At 63.8% G+C, this 20277-nt stretch overlaps 1 protein-coding gene across 1 annotated transcript; it reads right to left on the bottom strand.

Annotated features, from left to right (window-relative positions):
* Window positions 1-455: 455 nt before the first annotated feature.
* LOXL3 (lysyl oxidase like 3) lies at window positions 456-19772 on the bottom strand. Its single transcript, XM_065405087.1, has 15 exons — window positions 19460-19772; window positions 18053-18216; window positions 17232-17443; window positions 16386-16439; window positions 11294-11353; window positions 10802-11027; window positions 10414-10594; window positions 9665-9819; window positions 7613-7786; window positions 6842-7004; window positions 5855-6098; window positions 3838-3953; window positions 3510-3646; window positions 1926-2037; window positions 456-529 (listed from the first exon to the last, which is right to left on the bottom strand). The coding sequence occupies exons 1-15, from the start codon at window positions 19770-19772 to the stop codon at window positions 456-458; spliced, it is 2385 nt and encodes a 794-aa protein (XP_065261159.1).
* Window positions 19773-20277: the final 505 nt, after the last annotated feature.

The following is a 20277-nucleotide window of genomic DNA, read 5'->3' as shown; positions in this document are numbered from 1 at the left end:
GGAGAGGAAGCTGCCAGATTTGGCCCAGGCTCTAACCCTGCCCTGCTTGGTGTCATGCTGCACCTCAGCCCCACAACGAGGTGCGGAAGCCCCCGTACTGCCCAGTGGTAGAAGTCCACAGTTCTCCCCGAGCAGGGCTGGGTGCCGTGGGGCGCAGTGCCCAGAGCCTACCTCCTGTCAGGCCCTGCGTGGCCAGACAAGAATGTGGGGCCACATCAGCAAAGGAAAATCCTGCCTGAGATCAGAGATGCCCGAGGACTCCACAGCCGGGCTGGGCCAGAGGCTGCACCTGGCACCTGCACCAGCTGCTGCTGGGCACAGATCCTCTCACCGCAGAGCCCCGCAAGCCAGCCTGGGACGTGACGCTGCCCCGGGACAAACTGCTTCCTCCTCCGAGCACCCGGCGGTGCGTGGGGAGACGGCCTTTCCGGGGGGCGTGGGGGGGAGAGGGGTCACTATACAATCTGGTTGTTGAGCTGTCCTGGGTACTGTTCAAACCGCTTGTTGGCCTCTTCGCTGAAGGCGTCACCTGAAGCACAAGGCGAGACACAGGTGCCAGTGAGGGCAGAACATCCCTAGCAGCCCCCTGCCCCAGCGCTGCCCAGCCCAGCCCAGCCCCACAGCCAGGGCCACCTCCTCTCCCACCAGCTCCCCGCCCCCAGCACCACCCTGCCCCAGTGCCACCTCCCCTCCCACCAGCTCCCCGCCCCCAGCACCACCCTACCCCACACCCGCAGCCAGTGCCACTTCCCCTCCCACCAGCTCCCCACCCCCAGCACCACCCTGCCCCAGTGCTGCCCTGCTCATCCCAGCCCCACAGCCAGCGCCACCTCCTCTCCAACCAGCTCCCCTGCCCCACACCCTGCCCCAGTGCCACCTCCCCTCCCACCAGCTCCCCACCCCCAGCACCACCCTGCCCCAGTGCTGCCCTGCTCATCCCAGCCCCACAGCCAGCGCCACCTCCTCTCCAACCAGCTCCCCTGCCCCACACTCTGCCCCAGTGCCACCTCCCCTCCCACCAGCTCCCCACCCCCAGCACCACCCTGCCCCAGTGCCACTTCCCCTCCCACCAGCTCCCCACCCCCAGCACCACCCTGCCCCAGTGCTGCCCTGCTCATCCCAGCCCCACAGCCAGCGCCACCTCCTCTCCAACCAGCTCCCCTGCCCCACACCCTGCCCCAGTGCCACCTCCCCTCCCACCAGCTCCCCACCCCCAGAACCATCCTGCCCCAGTGCCACTTCCCCTCCCACCAGCTCCCCACCCCCAGCACCACCCTGCCCCAGCGCTGCCCAGCCCAGCCCCACAGCCAGCGCCACCTCCTCTCCAACCAGCTCCCCTGCCCCACACCCGCAGCCAGTGCCACCTCCCCCCCCCACGGTCCCCACCATCCCCCAAACCTATCCCACCCCCATGCCCTCAACACACCCTGCCACAGCTCTCCCCTCCTCCCACTATCCCAAACCTCCCCCGCAACCTCCCCCTCACCACCCCCAGCACTGCCCAGCCCAGCCTGCAAAGCCAATGCCATCTCCCCTCCCACCAGCTGCCCACCCCCAGCACCACCCTGCCCCACACCCGCAGCCAATGCCACCTCCCCACCATCCCCCAAAACCTATCCCACCCCCATGCCCTCAACACCCCCTGCCACAGCACTCCTCTCCCACCATCCCAAACCTACCCCTCAACGCCCCCAGCACCCACCCTGCCCCAGTGCAGCCCTGCCCTACAGCCAGTGCCAGCTCCCCTCCCACCAATCTCCCCAGCACTAGCCTGCCCCACCCCGCAGCCAATGCCACCTCCCCTCCCCCCAAATCTACCCCCCACATCACCCACGTGCCCAACGCTGGCACCTCCCCCACCCGCCTGCACCACCCACAACGCTTTCTTCCCCCCGTCTCTCCCAGGCCCCGGCGCGGCCCCGTACCGATGTGGCAGTTGTGCACCCAGATTCGATGCCCGTCGTATTTGCAGTTGCACTTCATGGCGTTGTTGGTGAAGTCGCTCTCGGCCACCTCGTAGTTGGGGTTAATCACCACCTACCAAGGGCACCACCCAGGGCTGAGGGACTGCCGGGCCCCCACACCCATGTGCCCCTCTGCCATCCCCCCCCAGCCAGGGCTCCAGGTGCCCCTCCTCCACCCCCCCCCGGCCAGAGCTCCGTGTGCCCCTCCTCCATCCCCCCCCCCCCCCCGGGCCAGGGCTCCGTGTGCCCCTCCTCCATCCCCCCCCCCCCCGGCCAGGGCTCCGTGTGCCCCTTCTCCATCCCCTGCCGGGCCCCCACACCCGTGTGCCCCTCCGCCATCCCCCCCCCAGCCAGGGCTCCAGGTGCCCCTCCTCCACCACCACCCCCGGCCAGAGCTCCGGGTGCCCCTCCTCCATCCCCCCCGGCCAGAGCTCCGTGTGCCCCTTCTCCATCCCCTCCACCTGCCAAGGGCACCACCCAGGGCTGAGGGACTGCCGGGCCCCCACACCCGTGTGCCCCTCCGCCATCCCCCCCCCAGCCAGGGCTCCAGGTGCCCCTCCTCCACCACCACCCCCGGCCAGAGCTCCGGGTGCCCCTCCTCCATCCCCCCCGGCCAGAGTTCCGTGTGCCCCTTCTCCATCCCCTCCACCTGCCAAGGGCACCACCCAGGGCTGAGGGACTGCCGGGCCCCCACACCCGTGTGCCCCTCTGCCATCCCCCCACCCCCCAGGCCAGGGCTCTGTGTGCCCCCGTGTCCCTCTCTGGCTAGAATGGCAGCAGCCCCAGTTCTTGCCCCATGCTGAGGTTTTGTCAGCCTGGATTTTAAATACATGGTTAAGAAGCTGGTGATTTAAATGCTAATTCCCTGGATGACATGAGTCCCCCCCGTCCCCTCCACACACACACACACATTCACAGGCAGGGCCATAGCAGCTTGCCCAGCTATGCACAAAGCCCCTGGCCTGAGAAAGCTCCACCTGGTACACACCCAGTGGCACAGGGCGCTGGGCCCACGTTCCCCACAGGGCCAGGCTCTGCACAGCCTCACCCAAGTACAGAGCCCAGCTCCAGGCCTCTGGGCTGCTGGCTACGCCCCGGGGATCCCTCCCTGACTGCCTGTGACAGCTACATCGCAGGGACACTGACCCTGGCAGCCCAAAGTGGGGAGAGTGGGAGACAGAACTGTCCTGGAGGCCAGGTCTGGACTGTGGAACTCACTGCCACAGGAGAGGAGACCATGGCCCCATCCTGCCCCAAACTAAATTTAACCTCAGCTCTAGGACAGCACCTACCAATAAACTCATCCATCCGAGACTGGCCCGTCCCAGCCCAGACACCACCCCTCCCCTCACACCAGGTGCACATCCGACCCCACTCACGCACACAGCCACTCCACACGCACCACACACACACACACAGGAAAGCAAGCTCTGATGGGCTAGGAAGTGGGAGGCAGAGAAGAGGTGCCGGCGGCTGGGGCTCCGAGTACCCGGCAGCTGCCCACGCACACATGGGGAGGGCACAGCAGCCTCTGCCCTCACGTACCTGCAGGATGTAGTTGCCGGGCCGGACGTCGGTGATGTCGATCCACTGGCAGTCGATGTCGTGCCTGTACAGGTCCCAGCAGCCCACGGTGATGCCCTGCTCTCCGAAGTTAGCGCACTCGTACCGCTTGGCCACGTCTGGAACGGGGGGTGAGGTCACTTACCATGGCCCTCCCTCTGCCCCACAGCAAGCCCAGCCTGAGGCAGGCAGCAACTCCCCACGGGGCAGCCCCAGAGGGAGGAGAGATCAGTGGGCAGAGACACCCTCCCCCCGGGCTCTCCCCTCGCTTCCAGCATGACTCATGGCAGTGCCAAGCCGCTGCACCCACCTTCCTGGCACTCCGTGTCCTCCAGGCAGAAGCTGGCCTTGTGGCCCTCAGCCACCTTGGTGCCGTTGGGGGTCAGGAGGTCGTAGTGGGTGAAGATGTCCATGCTGTGATAGTGCCTGGGAAGAGAGACAAACCGAAGGCGCTGCACCCACAGACACACAGTGGGTGGGGCGAGAGACGGGGGATCCCAGAGATGTGCTGCAGCCGGGGTGTGGGGGAAGCCCAGAGACACACACAGGGTGTGGGGTGCGAGCCGGGGGGACGCCTGGGAGGATGGAGAACGGCCCAGAGACATGCATGGGGCGGCGTATTGGGAATATCCTGGGGACATGGCCCTGGGGAAGGGGCAGCCCGGAGAGAGGCATGGAGTGGAAAGCGGGACGTGTGTCTGTCTGTCCCAGAGAGGCACTGGGAGGCAGCCCAGCCACATACCCCCAGAGGGGCCCCAGTCATACCCCCGGGCGCTTTCTCATGCAGCCCTACACAGACCCCGGGCCCACAGCGACTCCCGCTCCAGCACCTGCTGCAATTGCATTGTCATGCAGAACAAGGGGGAGCAAGGAAAAGCCCCCAGAACGGGCGGTCACAGGGGACCCTGCTCCCCCCACGTTAATGCTCACAGCCCCACTGCGTCCCCATGCGAGTTCTGTGCCACTGGAGCCACAGATCCCCCTCCCTCAGAGCACCCATAGCCTGCCCTACAGCAGCCACCCCCAGGGCTCCCCCCTCCCATCTCCAAGCCAGCCCCCCCGTCCCCCCCGACCCTCTCCCACGGCCCTTCCCCTGAGAGCTGCCCTGCCAGCTGGGAGCCCCCCCAGAGCAGGACTGAACTCCATGGAGCAAACAGGAGACTCGCCATGGCTTGGACAGGACGACCCAGGCACCAGCTGCCCCGCAAGGCCTGGAGCCAGGACTTCCGGGGGCTGCTGTTAGGTCAAGGGGTCATGCGGTGGCAAGCGCTACCCTCACTTCCACCTCCTTCAGTGACTGCAAGGCTCCCCCCCACCCCCTCCCCATCCTGAGACACCGGCTGGCCCAGAGACCGGGCATGGGGGGGCCCAGCCCCAGGACTGCCACTCCCACAGCCCCGCAGGACCTCACCCTGGGGCAGACCAGGCAGTGACTGAGCAGCTGGCCAGCAGCCCACGGGCAAGATACCAGCATGGCCCGCCACGGTCTCCACAGGGCGTGGCACCCCACGCTCCCCTGGCCTCCCCCGGACCCTGCCCATCCTCCTCCCCCCTCGGACCTCGGCCTCCCCTAGACCCTACCCAGCCTCCTCCCCCTCGGCCTCCCCCGGACCCTGGCCAGCCTCTTCCCCCCTCGGCCTCCCCCATACTCTGCCCAGCCTCCTCCCCCCTCAGCCTCCCTCGGACCCTGCCCAGCCTCCTCCCCCCTCAGATCTCGGTCTCTCCTGGACCCTGCCCAGCCTCCTCCCCCCTCGGACCTCGGCCTCCCCCGGACCCTGCCCATCCTCCTCCCCCCTCGGACCTCGGCCTCCCCTAGACCCTGCCCAGCCTCCTCCCCTCGGCCTCCCCCGGACCCTGCCCATCCTCCTCCCCCCTCGGACCTCGGCCTCCCCTAGACCCTGCCCAGCCTCCTCCCCCTCGGCCTCCCCCGGACCCTGCCCATCCTCCTCCCCCCTCGGCCTCCCCTAGACCCTACCCAGCCTCCTCCCCCTCGGCCTCCCCCATACTCTGCCCAGCCTCCTCCCTCCTCAGATCTCGGTCTCCCCTGGACCCTGCCCAGCCTCCTCCCCCTGGGCCTCCCCCAGACCCTGCCCAGGCTCCTCCCCCCTCGGCCTCCCCCCCGTACCCTGCCCGCCCCCTCCCCCCTCGGCCTCCCCCCGTACCCTGCCCGCCCCTCCCCCCTCGGCCTCCCCCCATACCCTGCCCGCCCCCTGTCCCATCAGACCTCGGCCTCCACCAACCCCATCTAGGCCCAGTTGAGCTTCACTTCCAGCTTGGCCCTGGCCCGCACCCCTGCATGTCTGAGCCATGGCAAGCCCCCCATTTACCTATGGCATTCGTGCCAGACCCAGGAGTGGCGCCCGGCCTTCGGGCGGAAGTCGGCGCGGCCATTGTTGTGGATCTGGGAGGAGAAGCGCAGCAGGCGGCGGTGCCCGTAGGGCCAGTTGGCGTTGCGGGCGGTGCTGGAGAGGCAGTTCTCCTCTGCTGCACAGTACAGCATGTGCAGGGGCCGGTCCTCAATGTAGGCCGTCTCCTGGACCAGCGGGGCGTGCAGCAGCAGGTCCGAGGCAGCTGGGGGCAGAGAGGCCTGCTCAGTGCTGGGGGGCAGGAGGATGCGGGGGGCACCTGCTCCTTTCTGGGGGGAGAGGGGGTGCCTGCTCAGTGTTGGGGGGAGGGGAGGGGAGGGGGGGAGGGGCCTGCTCAGCGCTGGGGGGGACAGAGGAGGTCAAGGCCATATTTGGTTTTAGTGCAGGGATGACGAGGTCTGAGCCAATCAAAGCAGGGGGCCTGAGAGCAGCCAATCAGAGCACGGGGCTGGGGCTGAAAGGATGGCTCACAGCAGCAGTTCTCAACAAGGGGATGCCGCCAGTTCGTGCACAGCTGTGGTCCAGCTGTGCTAAAAAAAATTCAAAAGTTGCTGCTCTGGCCTGGCAGGGGTGGAGCTGGCTGAAGGGGAGCAAGGGCCTTGCAGCCTGCACCAGCGCTCCTGCCAGCGGGGGCTGGTGCGTGCTGCAGTGGGCAGGAGAGTGGGTCTGGGGGTAGGTTGGGGGGGGGGCTCTTGGAACTAGGGGTTTGCCCCAGGTTTTACGTGGGGTTCCACTCCTGGCCCAGTGCTGGGGGTGCCGGCTGCTGCCCGGCCCACGCCCAGGGCTCCACTCCTGGCCCCACTCTGGGCGAGGGCGCTGGACATAGGGGACTGTGGGCAGTTTTAGGGTGGGGGGTGCTGTGGTTTTCAACCTGCAGCCCACGTGACACACTGTGAGTTGCTAGTAGGCGGGGCCAGGGTGACCGGGAGCCCCCCGCCCCCCGCTCACTCTCGGAGCAGATGACCCCGGCAGCGAAGCGGGTGCCCGTCTTCTTGCAGTTGAGGCTGTTGCCGTGGTGCTGGCAGTGGCTCAGCGCCATCTCGTGGCCAGCGCACCTCACGCCGCTCAGCACCATCTCCGTCACGTTGCTGGCATCCCAGTACCACGTCTCCTGGGAGAGACGCCGGGCTGGTCAGAGTCCCGTGTGCCCCCTGCCCCTCCGCACGGCAAGCCAGGCACCGAGCCCCGGGCGTGCCCCCTCCCACCCCACACTTGTGTGTGCCGTGCCCGTGCCATTCCCCCTCCCCACCCCCGGCGAGACCTGTGCGTACCTTCCCGGCTGCTGGGCAGCAGCTCCCAGAGACCAAGCCCCCAAGCGTCCCTCCCCGCACTGCCTGGGCCCTGCGAGCAAGCCCTGAGCCAGTCCCGGTGGGCGAACCCCTGCCCCCCATGCCCTGAGGCCTGGGCCCCTCCAGCACCTACCGTCACTGCATGCAAGAAGTAGCCCAGGCCGAGCTGGCGACATGCCACCATGGCTTCCTTGGTGGTCCAGCCCTCACTGCAGACCGTTCCCCACTTACTGCCTCGCTTCACCTCCACGCGGCCCTCGGTGGGGGCCCTTCCTCCTACTATGCGGATCTGTGAAGAAGCCCTGTGGGCCGTGAGCATGCAGCCCCGCCCCACAGCCAGCCGGCCCTGCGAACCCAGCATGCTGCCCTCGCCCCCCCAGGGTACTGGGCCCTGCCTGACGCGGTTAGCCAAGCCAGCACTAATACCTACTTGTAAGCCATGGTTAGCGAATCCCAGGCCCAGCTGGCGACAAGCCACCATGGCCTCCAGGGTTCCCCAGCCATCGCCACAGATCAGGCCCCAGGCGGGGCGCCCACTGCTCCCAGTGCCCAGCGCCACCTCAACCCGCCCCTCGAAGCGGCTCCGGCCCCCGCTCAGGCGAATCTGCGGAGAGAGGGTGACAAGGCCGGGTTAGCTGGGGAGCAGCAGGAGGGGCTGGCGGCAGGGCCCAGCTGGGTCCCTGAGGGATCCACTTGCAGAGCTCCAGGCGTCCCCCACCTCCCCCAGCAGCCTCCCATGTAGCCACAAGCCGGCTCTTCCCATGGGGCTGGGGCCTGACCTGGTGCTGGGGAAGGGGCCGGCGGGGCAGCCCCTACAGCCTGCACCTTGTCTCTCAGAGTGGGTGCAGCCCGGGCAGTGCCAGGCCAGCTCCAGCCCCGGTCCTGTCTGCCCAGGGTGCGAGGGAGTGCCCTTGCAGAGGTGGCCTGGGGAGCCAGAGTTGTATCCCCCCGCCCCAGCCCTGATCCCCCTGCGGTCCAGACAGATGGTGATTTGCAGTCGCTTCATCTCCGGGGCACCAGGTGCCCAAGCTGCCCCTCCCAATCCACCACTGGCCAGTGCGGCAGGACCAGGGCGGAGCTCGCGCCATGTGACTCCAGCCCTGTCCAGCTGCCCGTGCAGGAACCAATATCCTCGTCCAGGTTGGTGCTGGGGGCCCTGGAGATGGGGAGTGAAATCAGCAGAGACCTGCCGCGCAGGTGGGAGCGAGCCGAGGGGGGAGCTGCGTGCGCCCAGTTTGCTCAGTGCCCATCCCCCATGAGCACGCAGGGAGCATGCAGTGCAAAGCAGCAATCTCCTGACGGGTGCTCGGGACTCCTCTCCCTGTGGGCAGGGATGGGCGCCCCAGGGCAGGCTGAGGTTCCCCAATGGGTGCTCCTCTCCTCCCCAGACCTGGGGTGGCACTGCGGGGTGCCACGCCCAGGGCAGAGCGCGGGCTGTGAACTGAACAGACCCTGGGCGTGTGGGACACCTCCCATCATCACAGCCCCTGGCCAGCACCAACCCACATGGGAGAGAGACGCCTGGGGGCAGGGGCACCATGACACTACTGAGACCCATAGAATGGGGCAGCAACCCACAGGGGAGCAGAGAGGAAATAGAAGAGGGACTGTGCTGAGGGTCCTCCCTCTTCCCCCCATGACTGCCCCCCAAAGTGCCCAGCGGCAAGGGTACAACCAGTCCTCCCGCACCCCAGCCTGGGAATCGTCTCCTTTCAGCCTCACCAGCTGGCACCTACGATGGGACCAGCGAGAGCCACTGCAGCACTGGGGTCCCTGCCACGTGTTCTGGATGGTAAAAACCCAGCTGGCACATGGGTCCCCCCCGCAGGGGGCTACCCCAGCTGGCACGTGCCCCCCCCCACAGGGGGCTATCCCAGCTGGCACGTGCCCCCCCACAGGGGGCTACCCCAGCTGGCACGTCCCCCCCCCCCCACAGGGGGCTACCCCAGCTGGCACGTCCCCCCCCCCACAGGGGGCTACCCCAGCTGGCATGTGCCCCCCCACAGCAGGGGACTCTCCCAGATGGCACATGACACACACACACACCCCGAGCAGGGAGACACCTCAGGGCCTCGTGGGTGGCCCGTGAAAGGCGTTACCACGCTGGGTTTTCCCGTGGGCAGTCAGACAGCGCTGTGCACATGCTGGGTTCCCTTTTGGGCCCCATGGCTCCACCCCACTGCAGTAACACCTGGCTCTGGTCGGCACTAGCACCCTTTTTGTTGGGGGGGCGGTGCCCGCTTTGCCGGTGTCTCGGAGGTGGCCCCTCCATGCCCAGGAGCTGTCAGTGTGTTGGGGGGACATGAGGGGGAGCTGCAGGCAGAGGACTGGCCCTGTGAGCCCTGCCAGGGGAGATGGCCCCCGCTGGGCAGTGACGTGGGACTCTGGCAGAGCAGCAGATCCTGGGCTCCGCTGAGCCTCTAAGCCAGGCCCCCTCCCGCAGCCCTTGCGGGCTGCCCCCCTGCACGGGGGCGGTGCTGACCGTGGTCTCGTAGCCCATGTAGGGGATGTTGCAGCGGAGCCCGGCGTCCTCGGAGTGCTTGCAGTCCTCCGCCGTGATGTTCTTATAGGGGCAGCTCCACAGCGACTTCTCCGAGCCTGTGCACTGCACCTCGTTCATGTGGATGGGACCCATCCCTGCCGGGAGCAGAGGGGCCAGGTGACGGGGAGGCAGGCAGCCAGTGCCCCAGGAAAGCCCCATACCTACCCTAGTCCCAGGAGCTCTCCCTCCTCGCCCCAACCCTCCCTCCTGCTGGACACATATGGGGGTCTCCTCAGACCTGATCAGTTCCTACGGGGCTGGCGTCAGGCATTTCCCTGGCCCTCCAGGGGCTGGGCTCTCCCTCGGAGGCTGAATTTCTCCCAGCCCTTGCAGCTTGCCTGTCTGGAGTCCCCTTGGAGAGGCTGGCAGAGAGGGGGCAGGGGCAGGGCGCGAGGGCACCCAGACTGCACAGCGCTCACTAACAGAGCTGGAGCGGCTCAGCACCAAGCCCACCCCAATGTGGGGAGAGCCCCCTCGAGCCAGCGTCCCCGGGGTGCAGAGCCCTCAACCCGCCTGACCTGGTTCTCTCCCGTGCAGAGCAACAGGCTCAGGGGCTCAAACAGGTGACCAGAGGGCAGACGTGCCCACACTCATGCCCTGACGGGCTCCCCGGCATGCGCTGACACGCTCCCACGTACGCACGGGGCTGCCCCAGACCTTCTCCTCTCACCACCCCCGTCCCAGCTCACCTTGGCCCATGCGTGCTCCCGTCAGAGCCTCCTTGGCACTGCCGAACCCCAGCTCACGGCACACCACGCTGGCTGTCAGCAGGTTCCAGCGGTCATCGCAGACAGTGCCCCACTCGCTGTTCTTCAGCACCTCGACCCGGCCTTCCCCCGCCTTGGCACCACCCTTCAGCCGGACGCGCTGCTGCGGCGAGAGCGTGGGAGACACGTCACGGGACAGCCGACGCTCCGCACTGCTGCCAGGCCCAGAACCAAGGGGCACCTCAGGGCTCCTGCTGCCCCCACCAGGCCCTGGGAGATAGTCACTGCGCTGGGGCGTCACTGCCTGATACGCAGTGGGTGGGGCAAAACAATCCGCATGCCCCATGCTGAACCCACGGAGAGCGCTTACCTGGCCCTGCTGCCGCTGCTGCCGCTGCTGCTTCTTCTTTGGGGCACTGCCAGTGGTGAAGAGGGGCCCTGGCATGCAGCTCACCACAGCGGGCATCCCGCCTTTGCAGGTCGCAGTGGCATTGCCCTTGTAGAATTCGAAGGGGCACATGGAGATGTGCACCTCGTTCCCCGTGCAGGCCACCGAGTGCAGCCGGTAGCTGAGCTGCTGCCGTTCCAGGTACAACCTGCCAGCAGAGAGCAGGGCGTGAGTGCCTGGCAGGGGAGGGGCAGCGGGGTGCCAGGCACCGAGCCCAGCCCAGGGACTCTCGCCATCCATGACCCAAACACCAATCAGCAGGGAAGAGAGAGACCGTCACTCCATGGCCCAGCCCCTTGCAGCACGACCCCGGCCCCGGCCAGCAAGGCCCACACTCCTCCTTCACCAGGGAACCCCAGAGCTGGCCACAGGCCTTTGGACTCCGGGACCCTCTGGTACCAGGCCCCCATTTACCTCTTGGGGACCCCAAAGTCCTCCCTGGGCTTGTGTTTGGGGCGAGCTTTGGAGACCAGCCTGGAAAATAGAAAACAACAGTCAAGGAGTTCGGAGCCCAGGTCTGCAACCAACGTCCTGCCCTGGCTCTGCCTGCCACCGCCGGCCCGGCAGAACGGGGCTGCCCAGCTGCCTCCAGGCCCCTGGCCAGATCCAGGCGTGCGGGCACCAGATCCACCTGGACAGGGCCTGGGTGCCGCCCATTCCACCAGGCCTCAGGCGGGGCTCACTGCAGGAGGGCAGCTGCTGCCAGCGACAGCTTCTCCCACCTCATGGCCGGAAATCAGTCACCCACTGCAGTGACTCCATTTCCCACCTGATGGCCCATGACAGGTGTGACGCAGCCATGTCCTGTGTCACGCCAGCCACCACATCCCACAGGCAGGCACATGCTCCCTGGAATGCAGCACACATGGCGCCCGGTGCCCTATGGCCATGGCATGCATGCTGCGTGCTCCCGACCCTGGCGACCCCTGGGGATGAGCGCCCTGCACCGCTCACAACCTCACCCTCTCCCGTGTAACCCCAGACAGGCAGGGGCCCGGGCAGGGACCTAGCTGCAGGGGGCCAGGCAGGCTTCCAGGCTGTCTCCCGCAAGGCACTGCGCCCGGCCCTGCCGGGAGCCCCACTCCTCCCGATACAGTGTCAGCCTGCCCCTGGCATAGCTTGAGTGCCCGGTGTGTCTGGGTCGGGAAGGAAAGCTGGAATTCAGACTCTACTGCTCGCTCCTGCGCTGGCCGTAATTCAACCCCTTGCTCCAAACGGAGCTGTGACGTGCAGCATCGCTGGCACCACCCGTGTAAACACTGCCCCAAACCATGGTCCTGCGCTACCCCTCTATCCCATCCAGTGTATCCCCCTCAGTACACCCAGCAGCCAGCCACCCCCATATGTACCCACCAACCCATACCTGTGCATAGCTATCCACTCACCCATCCCTCCCCCTTCATACACCCAGCAGCCAACCGCCCCCATATGTACCCACCAACCCATACCTGTGCATAGCTATCCACTCACCCATCCCTACCCCTTTGTACACCCAGCCAGCCGCCCCCATATGTACCCACCAACCCACACCTGTGCATAGCTATCCACTCACCCATCCCTACCCCTCCGTACACCCAGCCAGCCACCCCCGTACGTACCCACCAACCCACACCTCTGCATAGCTATTCTCCCTCCCATCCCATCCCTCCCCCTCCATACACCCAGCCAGCCACCCCCATATGTACCCACCAACCCACACCTGTGCATAGCTATTCACTCACCCATCCCTCCTGCTCCGTACACCCAGCCAGCCACCCCCGTACGTATTTCTCCATCCATCCCTGTACACACCCTGCCACCCACCCCTCTCTGTATGTAACCATGCATCCATTCCCCCAGGTACACCTCCATCCCCTCATGCACTCCACCCCATCCTCCTCTCCATCTAGGTCCCCTCTGCTCCACCTCTGCACTGGCAGGGTTCCGCGGCCTACCTGGAGCTAGGGCGGGTGTCAAAAGCAGCAGATTGAGGATGGCCCCCTGCAATACGGGAGCACTAGCAGGTGGGAACTTGTGTCAAGCCCCTGCTCCTGCTGACCTCCGGGCAATGCCAATGGGCTGGGCAGGGCCCCAAAGGGAGCACAGCCACCAGCCGAACCCACCGAGACCAGGGCAGCCCCCTGCACTCCCCACTTCCCTTCTCTAGCAGGGACAGCAACAGAGAGTTCAGTGCGTGCCCAGCTCCTCTCTGGTCCCTCAGCCGCCCCCAGGCTCTCCAGGATCTGAGCTCTGACCTGGAACAATGAGGGGTGGCTCGGGCTGCAGGGCCGTTGCTAACCTTGGCTCATGTCCCTCAGCCAGTGCTGGGAAGGTATCAGACCAGACCCAGATCTCAGGGCGGGGACTGCCACTGCGTGCGCACAGCATAAGAACATCAGAACGGCCAGATTGGGTCAGACCAAAGGTCCATCTAGCCCAGTATCCTGTCTTCCGACAGTGGACAGTGCCAGGTGCCCCAGAGAGAATGAACAGAACAGGGAATCATCAAGTGATCCATCCCCTGTCCGCTCATTCCCAGCTTCTGGCAAACAGAGGCTTGGGACACCATCCCTGCCCATCCTGGCTAATAGCCATTGATGGACCTATCCTTCATGCATTTACCTAGTTCTTTTTTTAACCCTGTTATAGTCTTGGCCTTCACAACATCTTCTGGCAAAGAGTTCCACAGGTTGACTGTGCGTTGTGTGAAGAAATACTTCCTTTTGTGGGTTTTAAACCTGATGCCTATTAATTTCATTTGGTGACCCCTAGTTCTTGTGTTATGAGAAGGAGTAAATAACACTTCCTCATTTACTTTCTCTACACCAGTCATGATTTTACAGCCCTCTATCATGGTCCCACTTCGTTGTCTCTTTTCCGAAATGAAAAGTCCCAGTCTTATTAATCTCTCCTCATATGAAAGCTGTTCCATATCTCTAATAATTTTTGTTGTCTTTTTCTGAACCTTTTCCAATTCCAATATATCTTTTTGAGATGGGGCGACCACATCTGCACGCAGTATTCAAGGTGTGGGCGTACCATGGATTTATATAGAGGCAATATGATATTTTCTGTCTTATTATCTATCCCTTTCCTAATGATTCACAACATTCTGTTTGCTTATTTGACTGCCGCTGCACATTGAGTGGATGTTTTCAGAGAACGATCTAGAATGACGCCAAGATCTCTTTCTTGAGTGGTAACAGCTAATTTAGACCCCATCATTTTATATGTAAAGTTGGGATTATGTTTTCCTATGTGCATTACTTTGCACTTATCAACACTGAATTTCATCTGCCATTTTGTTGTCCAGTCACCCCGTTTTGTGAGATTCCTTTTGTAGCTCTTCGCAGTCTGCTTGGGACTTAACTATCTTGAGTAGTTTTGTATCATCTGCAAATTTTGACACCTCACGGTTCACCGCTTTTCCAAGATCATTTATGAATATGTTGAATAGGACTGGTCCTAGTACAGACCCCTGGGGGACACCACTATTTACCTCTCTCCATTCTGAAAACTGACCATTTATTCCTACCCTTTGTTTTCTATCTTTTAACCAGTTACTGATCCATGAGAGAACCTTCCCTCTTCTCCCATGACAGCTTACTTTGCTTAAGAGCCTTTGGTGAGAGACCTTGTCAAGGCTTTCTGAAATTCTAAGTACACTATATCCACTGGATCCCCCTTGTCCACATGCTTGTTGACCCCCTCAAAGAATTCTAATAGATTGGTGAGGCATGATTTCCCTTTACAAAAGCCATGTTGACTCTTCCCCAACAAGTTATGTTCATCTATGTGTCTGACAATTCTGTTCTTTACTATAGTTTCAATCAGTTTGCCCAGTACTGAAGTCAGGCTTACTGGCCTGTAATTGCTGGGATCATCTCTGGAGCCCTTTTTAAAATTGGCGTCACATTAGCTATCCTCCAGTCATTTGGTACAGAAGTTGATTTAAATGATAGGTTACAAATGACACTTAGTAGTTCTCCAATTTCACATTTGAGTTCCTTCAGAATTCTTGGGTGATACCATCTGGTCCTGGTGACTTATTACTGTTTTGTTTATCAATTTGTTCCAGAACCTCCTCTAATGATATCTCAATCTGGGACAGTTCCTCAGATTTGTCACCTAAAAAGAATGGCTCAGGTTTGGGAGTCTCCCTCACATCCTCAGCCGTGAAGACCAATGGAAAGAATTCATTTAGTTTCTCGGCAACAGCCTTATCTTCCTTGACTGCTCCTTTAGCATCTCTATCGTCCAGTGGCCCCACTGGTTGTTTAGCAGGCCTCCTGCTTCTGATGTACTTACACATTTTTTTGCTATTACTTTTTGAGTCTTTGACTAGCCGTTCTTCAAATTGTTTTTTGGCCTTCCTAATTATATTTTTACACTTCATTTGCCAGTGGTTATGCTACTTTCTGTTTTCCTCACTAGGATTTAACTTATATTGTTTAAAGGATGCCTCTTTGCTTCTCACTGCTTCCTTTACTTTGTTGTTTAGCCACAGTAGCACTTTTTGGGTTCTCTTACTATGTTTTTTAATTTGGGGTATATATTTAAGTTGAGCCTTTATTATTGTGTCTTTAAAAAGTTTCCATGCAGCTTGCAGGGATTTCACTTTTGGCGCTGGACCTTTTCATTTCTGTTTCACTAACTTCCTCATTTTTGTGTAGTCCCCCCTTTCTGAAAGTAAATGCTACCATGTTGCGCAGTTCCCACTACAGCCTCCAGGCCCTGCCGCCACACACGAGTCCCGCAGCCCCATGGCTTAGGTGCAGGCATATCCGGGTGGGGAACGGGGGGACTCACAGCCAGCCCAGCTGCCCCACTGCCATTTTCTCCAGAAAATGGCCCGTGTCCACCAGCCCTTCCTTCCCCCTCCAGGAGAGACAGCTCTGCTTCAGGGCCCTGGGCTGACCCCGACAGCCACCGAACCCACTGCTGGGTTGGGGGGGGGGGGGTGAAGACCAACAGTCCCATCTCTGTGGCAATGGCCCCCACATAGGGATCCCCAGCGTGTCCCCCCGAGAGGTGCCCTTGCCAGCCAGTGGTGGGCATGGTGCTCCCAGCTCCCAGTACAGGGACCGGATCAGACCCCACCTGGGCACAGCCCCCTTTGAGGGGCTGGCGTGGGGACCCTATGCAATGCCAGGCCAAGGAGAAAGAGCCATTTCTCGTGGAGGACACAGAACGCAAGCAGAAGCCCCAGCTCCATGCAGGGGCGGGTCAGACCCCGACCAGGCCTCGCATCCCAGCCACGGCCGAATGAACCTCACCCACTGAAATGCAAAGGCCCCACAGGAGCCGTGCAGCGAGGGGCTCAGTCCCCTGCCCAGGGCAGCCTTTGATCCCAGGGTGAAGTTCATGGCTCCAGCTGGATTCCCAGGGCCCAGCCCAGAATCCAGCCCTGATGGCAGAAGAGACTGGCCCAGGCAGGGGCAGCTTCTCCCATCCAGAGAGACTCGGCAGCCCCAGACCTGCCGGGGAGACTCGGCCCCAGGATGTGGCCCTGGCCCTACCCTGTTACCTTGCACCCGGCCCTGGGCTCCGGCTCTTTATCTTGGCTGCTCGCTTTAACCGCCTGCAGAAAGGAAACGGTGACCTGCCAGTCAGGGGACGGTGAGGGGCCGGCAGATGCCCAGAGCTACAGCCCACAAGTCCAGAGACAGCACCAGGGCTGGCAGCTCCCTGGAGTCATGGCAGAGCCAGGCTGGGGCTGTCGGCCAGCGTGGGGCCTGGGAGGGCATGAGGAAGGCCCCCTGGCGCTCAACTCCACGGCGCTGGATCCCTGCAGAGCCGTGCACATACAGCCTCCTGGGCCAGACCCAGCCTCTGCACAGGCTCAAGGCCAGGTCCGAGCACGTCAGGCTACCCAGGCACCGCGAGGCTGCCCCAGTCTCCCCACGCAGCAGGGCCAGGCTCAGTGTGGCTGGCAATATGGGAGCACTCCGGGGCTCGCCGGACACAGGCATGGACCCAGGGTCGCTGCCCCAAAAGCAGGGAATTTGTAACAAGGCCCATGCAGGGTCCGTGCCCTCGCCCCATTCTGAGCCATCAGGTTCCACCTCCGCGTCCCACCCAACCGACCAGCTTAGTCACACGGGAGACGACGCCCTCACAGTCACCTGACTCCAGCAGCTGGGGATTTAGGAAAAACACCAAATATCGCGAGAGTCACAACAGAATCATGAGAGTTGGCAGCACTGACCCAGCCATCACCAGGGCTGCCCCACTGTGGGGCCCCCCAGCCTTACTCCAGCTTCCCGCCCCCCAGCCCCACAGGACTCCCCCCTCCTTGGTACCCATGCAGGCCCCACTGGGCAGTGCCAGGCCCGCCCCATCGGTGGGGCTCTCCTTCAGCCCCCTCACTCACTTGTAGAAGTTCCTGTTGATCTTCTTCTCGGACGGGAAGCCCATCATCCCGCAAACCACGCGGCTGTTCTTGTGATTCCAGCCCTCGTCGCAGATTTGCGCCCAGCCCTCCTTGTAGCGCACCTCCACCACACCCTCCGTCACCGGCAGCCGCTTCCTGGCGCCCGAGACCACAGGCCGCAGCCTGAGCTCCTCCACCTGGTTCTGCTCGGCCTGGCAGAGGGAGAGCCCAGTCAGGGCTGCTGAGCTCCACCCGACAGGTCCCAACAGCCTGCCCAGTGCCAGCCTGTCCGGCCCACTTGGTCCAGCACCGGCCTGCCCGGCCCTCCCGGCCCCACGCCAGCCTGCCCAGCACCGGCCCTCCCGGCCCCGCGCCAGCCTGCCCAGCACCGGCCCTCCCGGCCCCACGCCAGCCGCCCAGCCTGCCTAGCACCAGTATGCCCAGCCCGCCCGGTCCACCCAGCCTGCCCAGTACCCCAGCCTACCTGGTGCCAGCCTGCCCAGCCCCAATGACAGGGACACAGAGACCGCACCAGGCTCATGAGAACCCGGGAGACGGAGCCTGGGCAGGAGCGAGACTGGGTCAGGGCAGGGCAGCCCCAGTGTGTGGGCCCCAGCGAGAGGGCTGGTGGTAGCCCCGCGTGGGGCATGGGGGGGGACTGGCAGCCCCGCTGCGTGGGGCATGGGGGGGGGGGACTGGCAGCCCCGCTGTGTGGGGCATGGGGGGGGGGGACTGGCAGCCCCGCTGTGTGGGGGATGAGTGGGGGGGGGACTGGCAGCCCCACTGCATGGGGCCCGGACCCCAGGGCTGCAGCTACTCACCTCGATGACGTTGGAGTCCACGTAGCCCAGGATGCGCTCGTCCTTGCAGATCACGCCCGCGTCCTCCTCATGGCTGCAGTCACTGTTCCCCCAGCCCCGTGACTTGCAGTCCGCGATGCTCTTCTCGCTGCCCCCGCAGTTCACATTGTCCAGCCAGACCCGCCCTGCAGAGGCACCAGGCCAGGGCGGGGTCACGGGCAGGGCCGGGTCTGGGCCGGAGGGGGTGTATATAAGGTGTGGGGGTGTCTTTGGGGGTATGTGGCAGTGTGGGGCAGGTCAATGCAACTCAAAAAGAAGTCGGAAGAAACGTGAATCTCACCCCCCAAAGGGTGATTTCCCGGTTTGCTCCCAGGGGCAGGGGGGTGCAGCCTGGGGTTTCCCCACCCACAAAAACCAGAGCAGCCTCCTTAGGAGCCACTGCCCTGGAATCCCAGCCTCCCACAGTACCCAGCCCCACAGCCACGGGCGGGGGGGGGCACTTCACATGCACTGCCCCCCGCCACTGTGTTGGCAAATCTACAGCAACACACACCCAGCCTCACTCCACGTGCACACACTCAGCCCTACTGCGCACACACAGCACCCAGCCCCACTGCACACACACCCTGACCCACTGCGCACATACACCTAGCCCTACTGCACACACACAGCCCCCAGCCCCACTGCACACACACCCTGACCCACTGCGCACATACACCTAGCCCCACTGCACACATACAGCCCCCAGCCCCACTGCATACACACAGTCCCCAGCCCCACTGCACACACCCAGCCCCACTGCGCACACCCAGCCCCACTGCGCACATACACCTAGGCCCACTGCACACATACAGCCCCACTGTGTGCACACACACACCCTGACCCACTGCGCACACACCCTGACCCACTGCTCACATACACCTAGCCCCACTGCACACACACAGCCCCCAGCCTCACTGCATGCGCACCCAGCTGCACTGCACATAGCACACAGCCCCACTGCACGCACATACACAGCGCCACTGCACAACGTGCACACACCCAGCCCCACTGCACATGCACACACAGCCTCACTGCATGCGCATCCAGCCACACTGCACACACACAGCCCCCAGCCACACTGCGTGCACACACACACACACACAGCCGCACTGCACACACACAGCCCCAGCCCCACTGCACACACACATACACACACACATGCACAGCCCCCCTGTGCATGTGCACACACACAGCCCCACTGAGCACATACAGCCCACAACCTCATCACACGCACACACACCCCAGCCACACTGCATGCGCACTCCCCCATAAGCCCAGTGACACACACAGTCCCCCTGCTCACACACAGCTCCACCATGCGCACCCCCACACACACACATAGATTCTGGCCCTGGCAGTCAGGGACATGCCAGCCACGACCCTCACCAACGCCTTTGCCATATTTGGCACTGTGGGCCCAGCCGGTGGCGGCCACGAAGCCGAGGTGGCGGCACAACACGTGGGCGTTGGCCAGCGTGAAGTCGTCGTCGCAGATGGTGCCCCACTCCTCATTGTAGAAGACCTCGATGCGCCCCTCGTTGTGCTTGCGGGGGTACCCGGCCAGGCGGAACTTCAGCTTGGGGCCCTGGCTCTGCGCCGTGGGTGTAGGCCCGGTGCGCTGGGCAGCGCCCACCCAGAGCCAGACGCTGCAGAGCAGGGCCAGCAGTTCCTGCCATGCCCGGGCACTGCTGCTCCTCATGGCTGAGATGGGCCTGGAAAAAAAGGGGGATGGGGTCAGATGGGCCCCCACACTCGCGGGCAGGGGCACGGCCCCATGGAACAGCAGAGACTTGGGGCCTTAGAGCATGGCCTTGGGGCACGTCTGCACGTATGGTGCTGCATGGCTCGGGGAAGGGCCGGCCCCGTCTGGCCTTCGGGCACGTCTGCACGTACAGCGCTGCACGGCCCAGGGAAGGGCCGGCCCCATACGGCCTTGGGGCATGTCTGCACGTACAGCGCTGTTCGGCCCGGGGAAGGGCCAGCCCCGTCCGGCCTTGGGGCATGTCTGTACGTACGGCGCTGTTCGGCCCGGGGAAGGGCCAGCCCCGTCCGGCCTTGGGGCATGTCTGTACGTACGGCGCTGTTCGGCCCGGGGAAGGGCCAGCCCCGTCCGGCCTTGGGGCATGTCTGTACGTACGGCGCTGTTCGGCCCGGGGAAGGGCCAGCCCCGTCCGGCCTTGGGGCATGTCTGTACGTACGGCGCT

Source organism: Emys orbicularis, chromosome 5, assembly GCF_028017835.1.
Source record: "Emys orbicularis isolate rEmyOrb1 chromosome 5, rEmyOrb1.hap1, whole genome shotgun sequence".
Lineage (NCBI taxonomy): Eukaryota > Metazoa > Chordata > Testudines > Emydidae > Emys > Emys orbicularis.
This window is presented reverse-complemented; position numbering and strand designations above follow the sequence as displayed.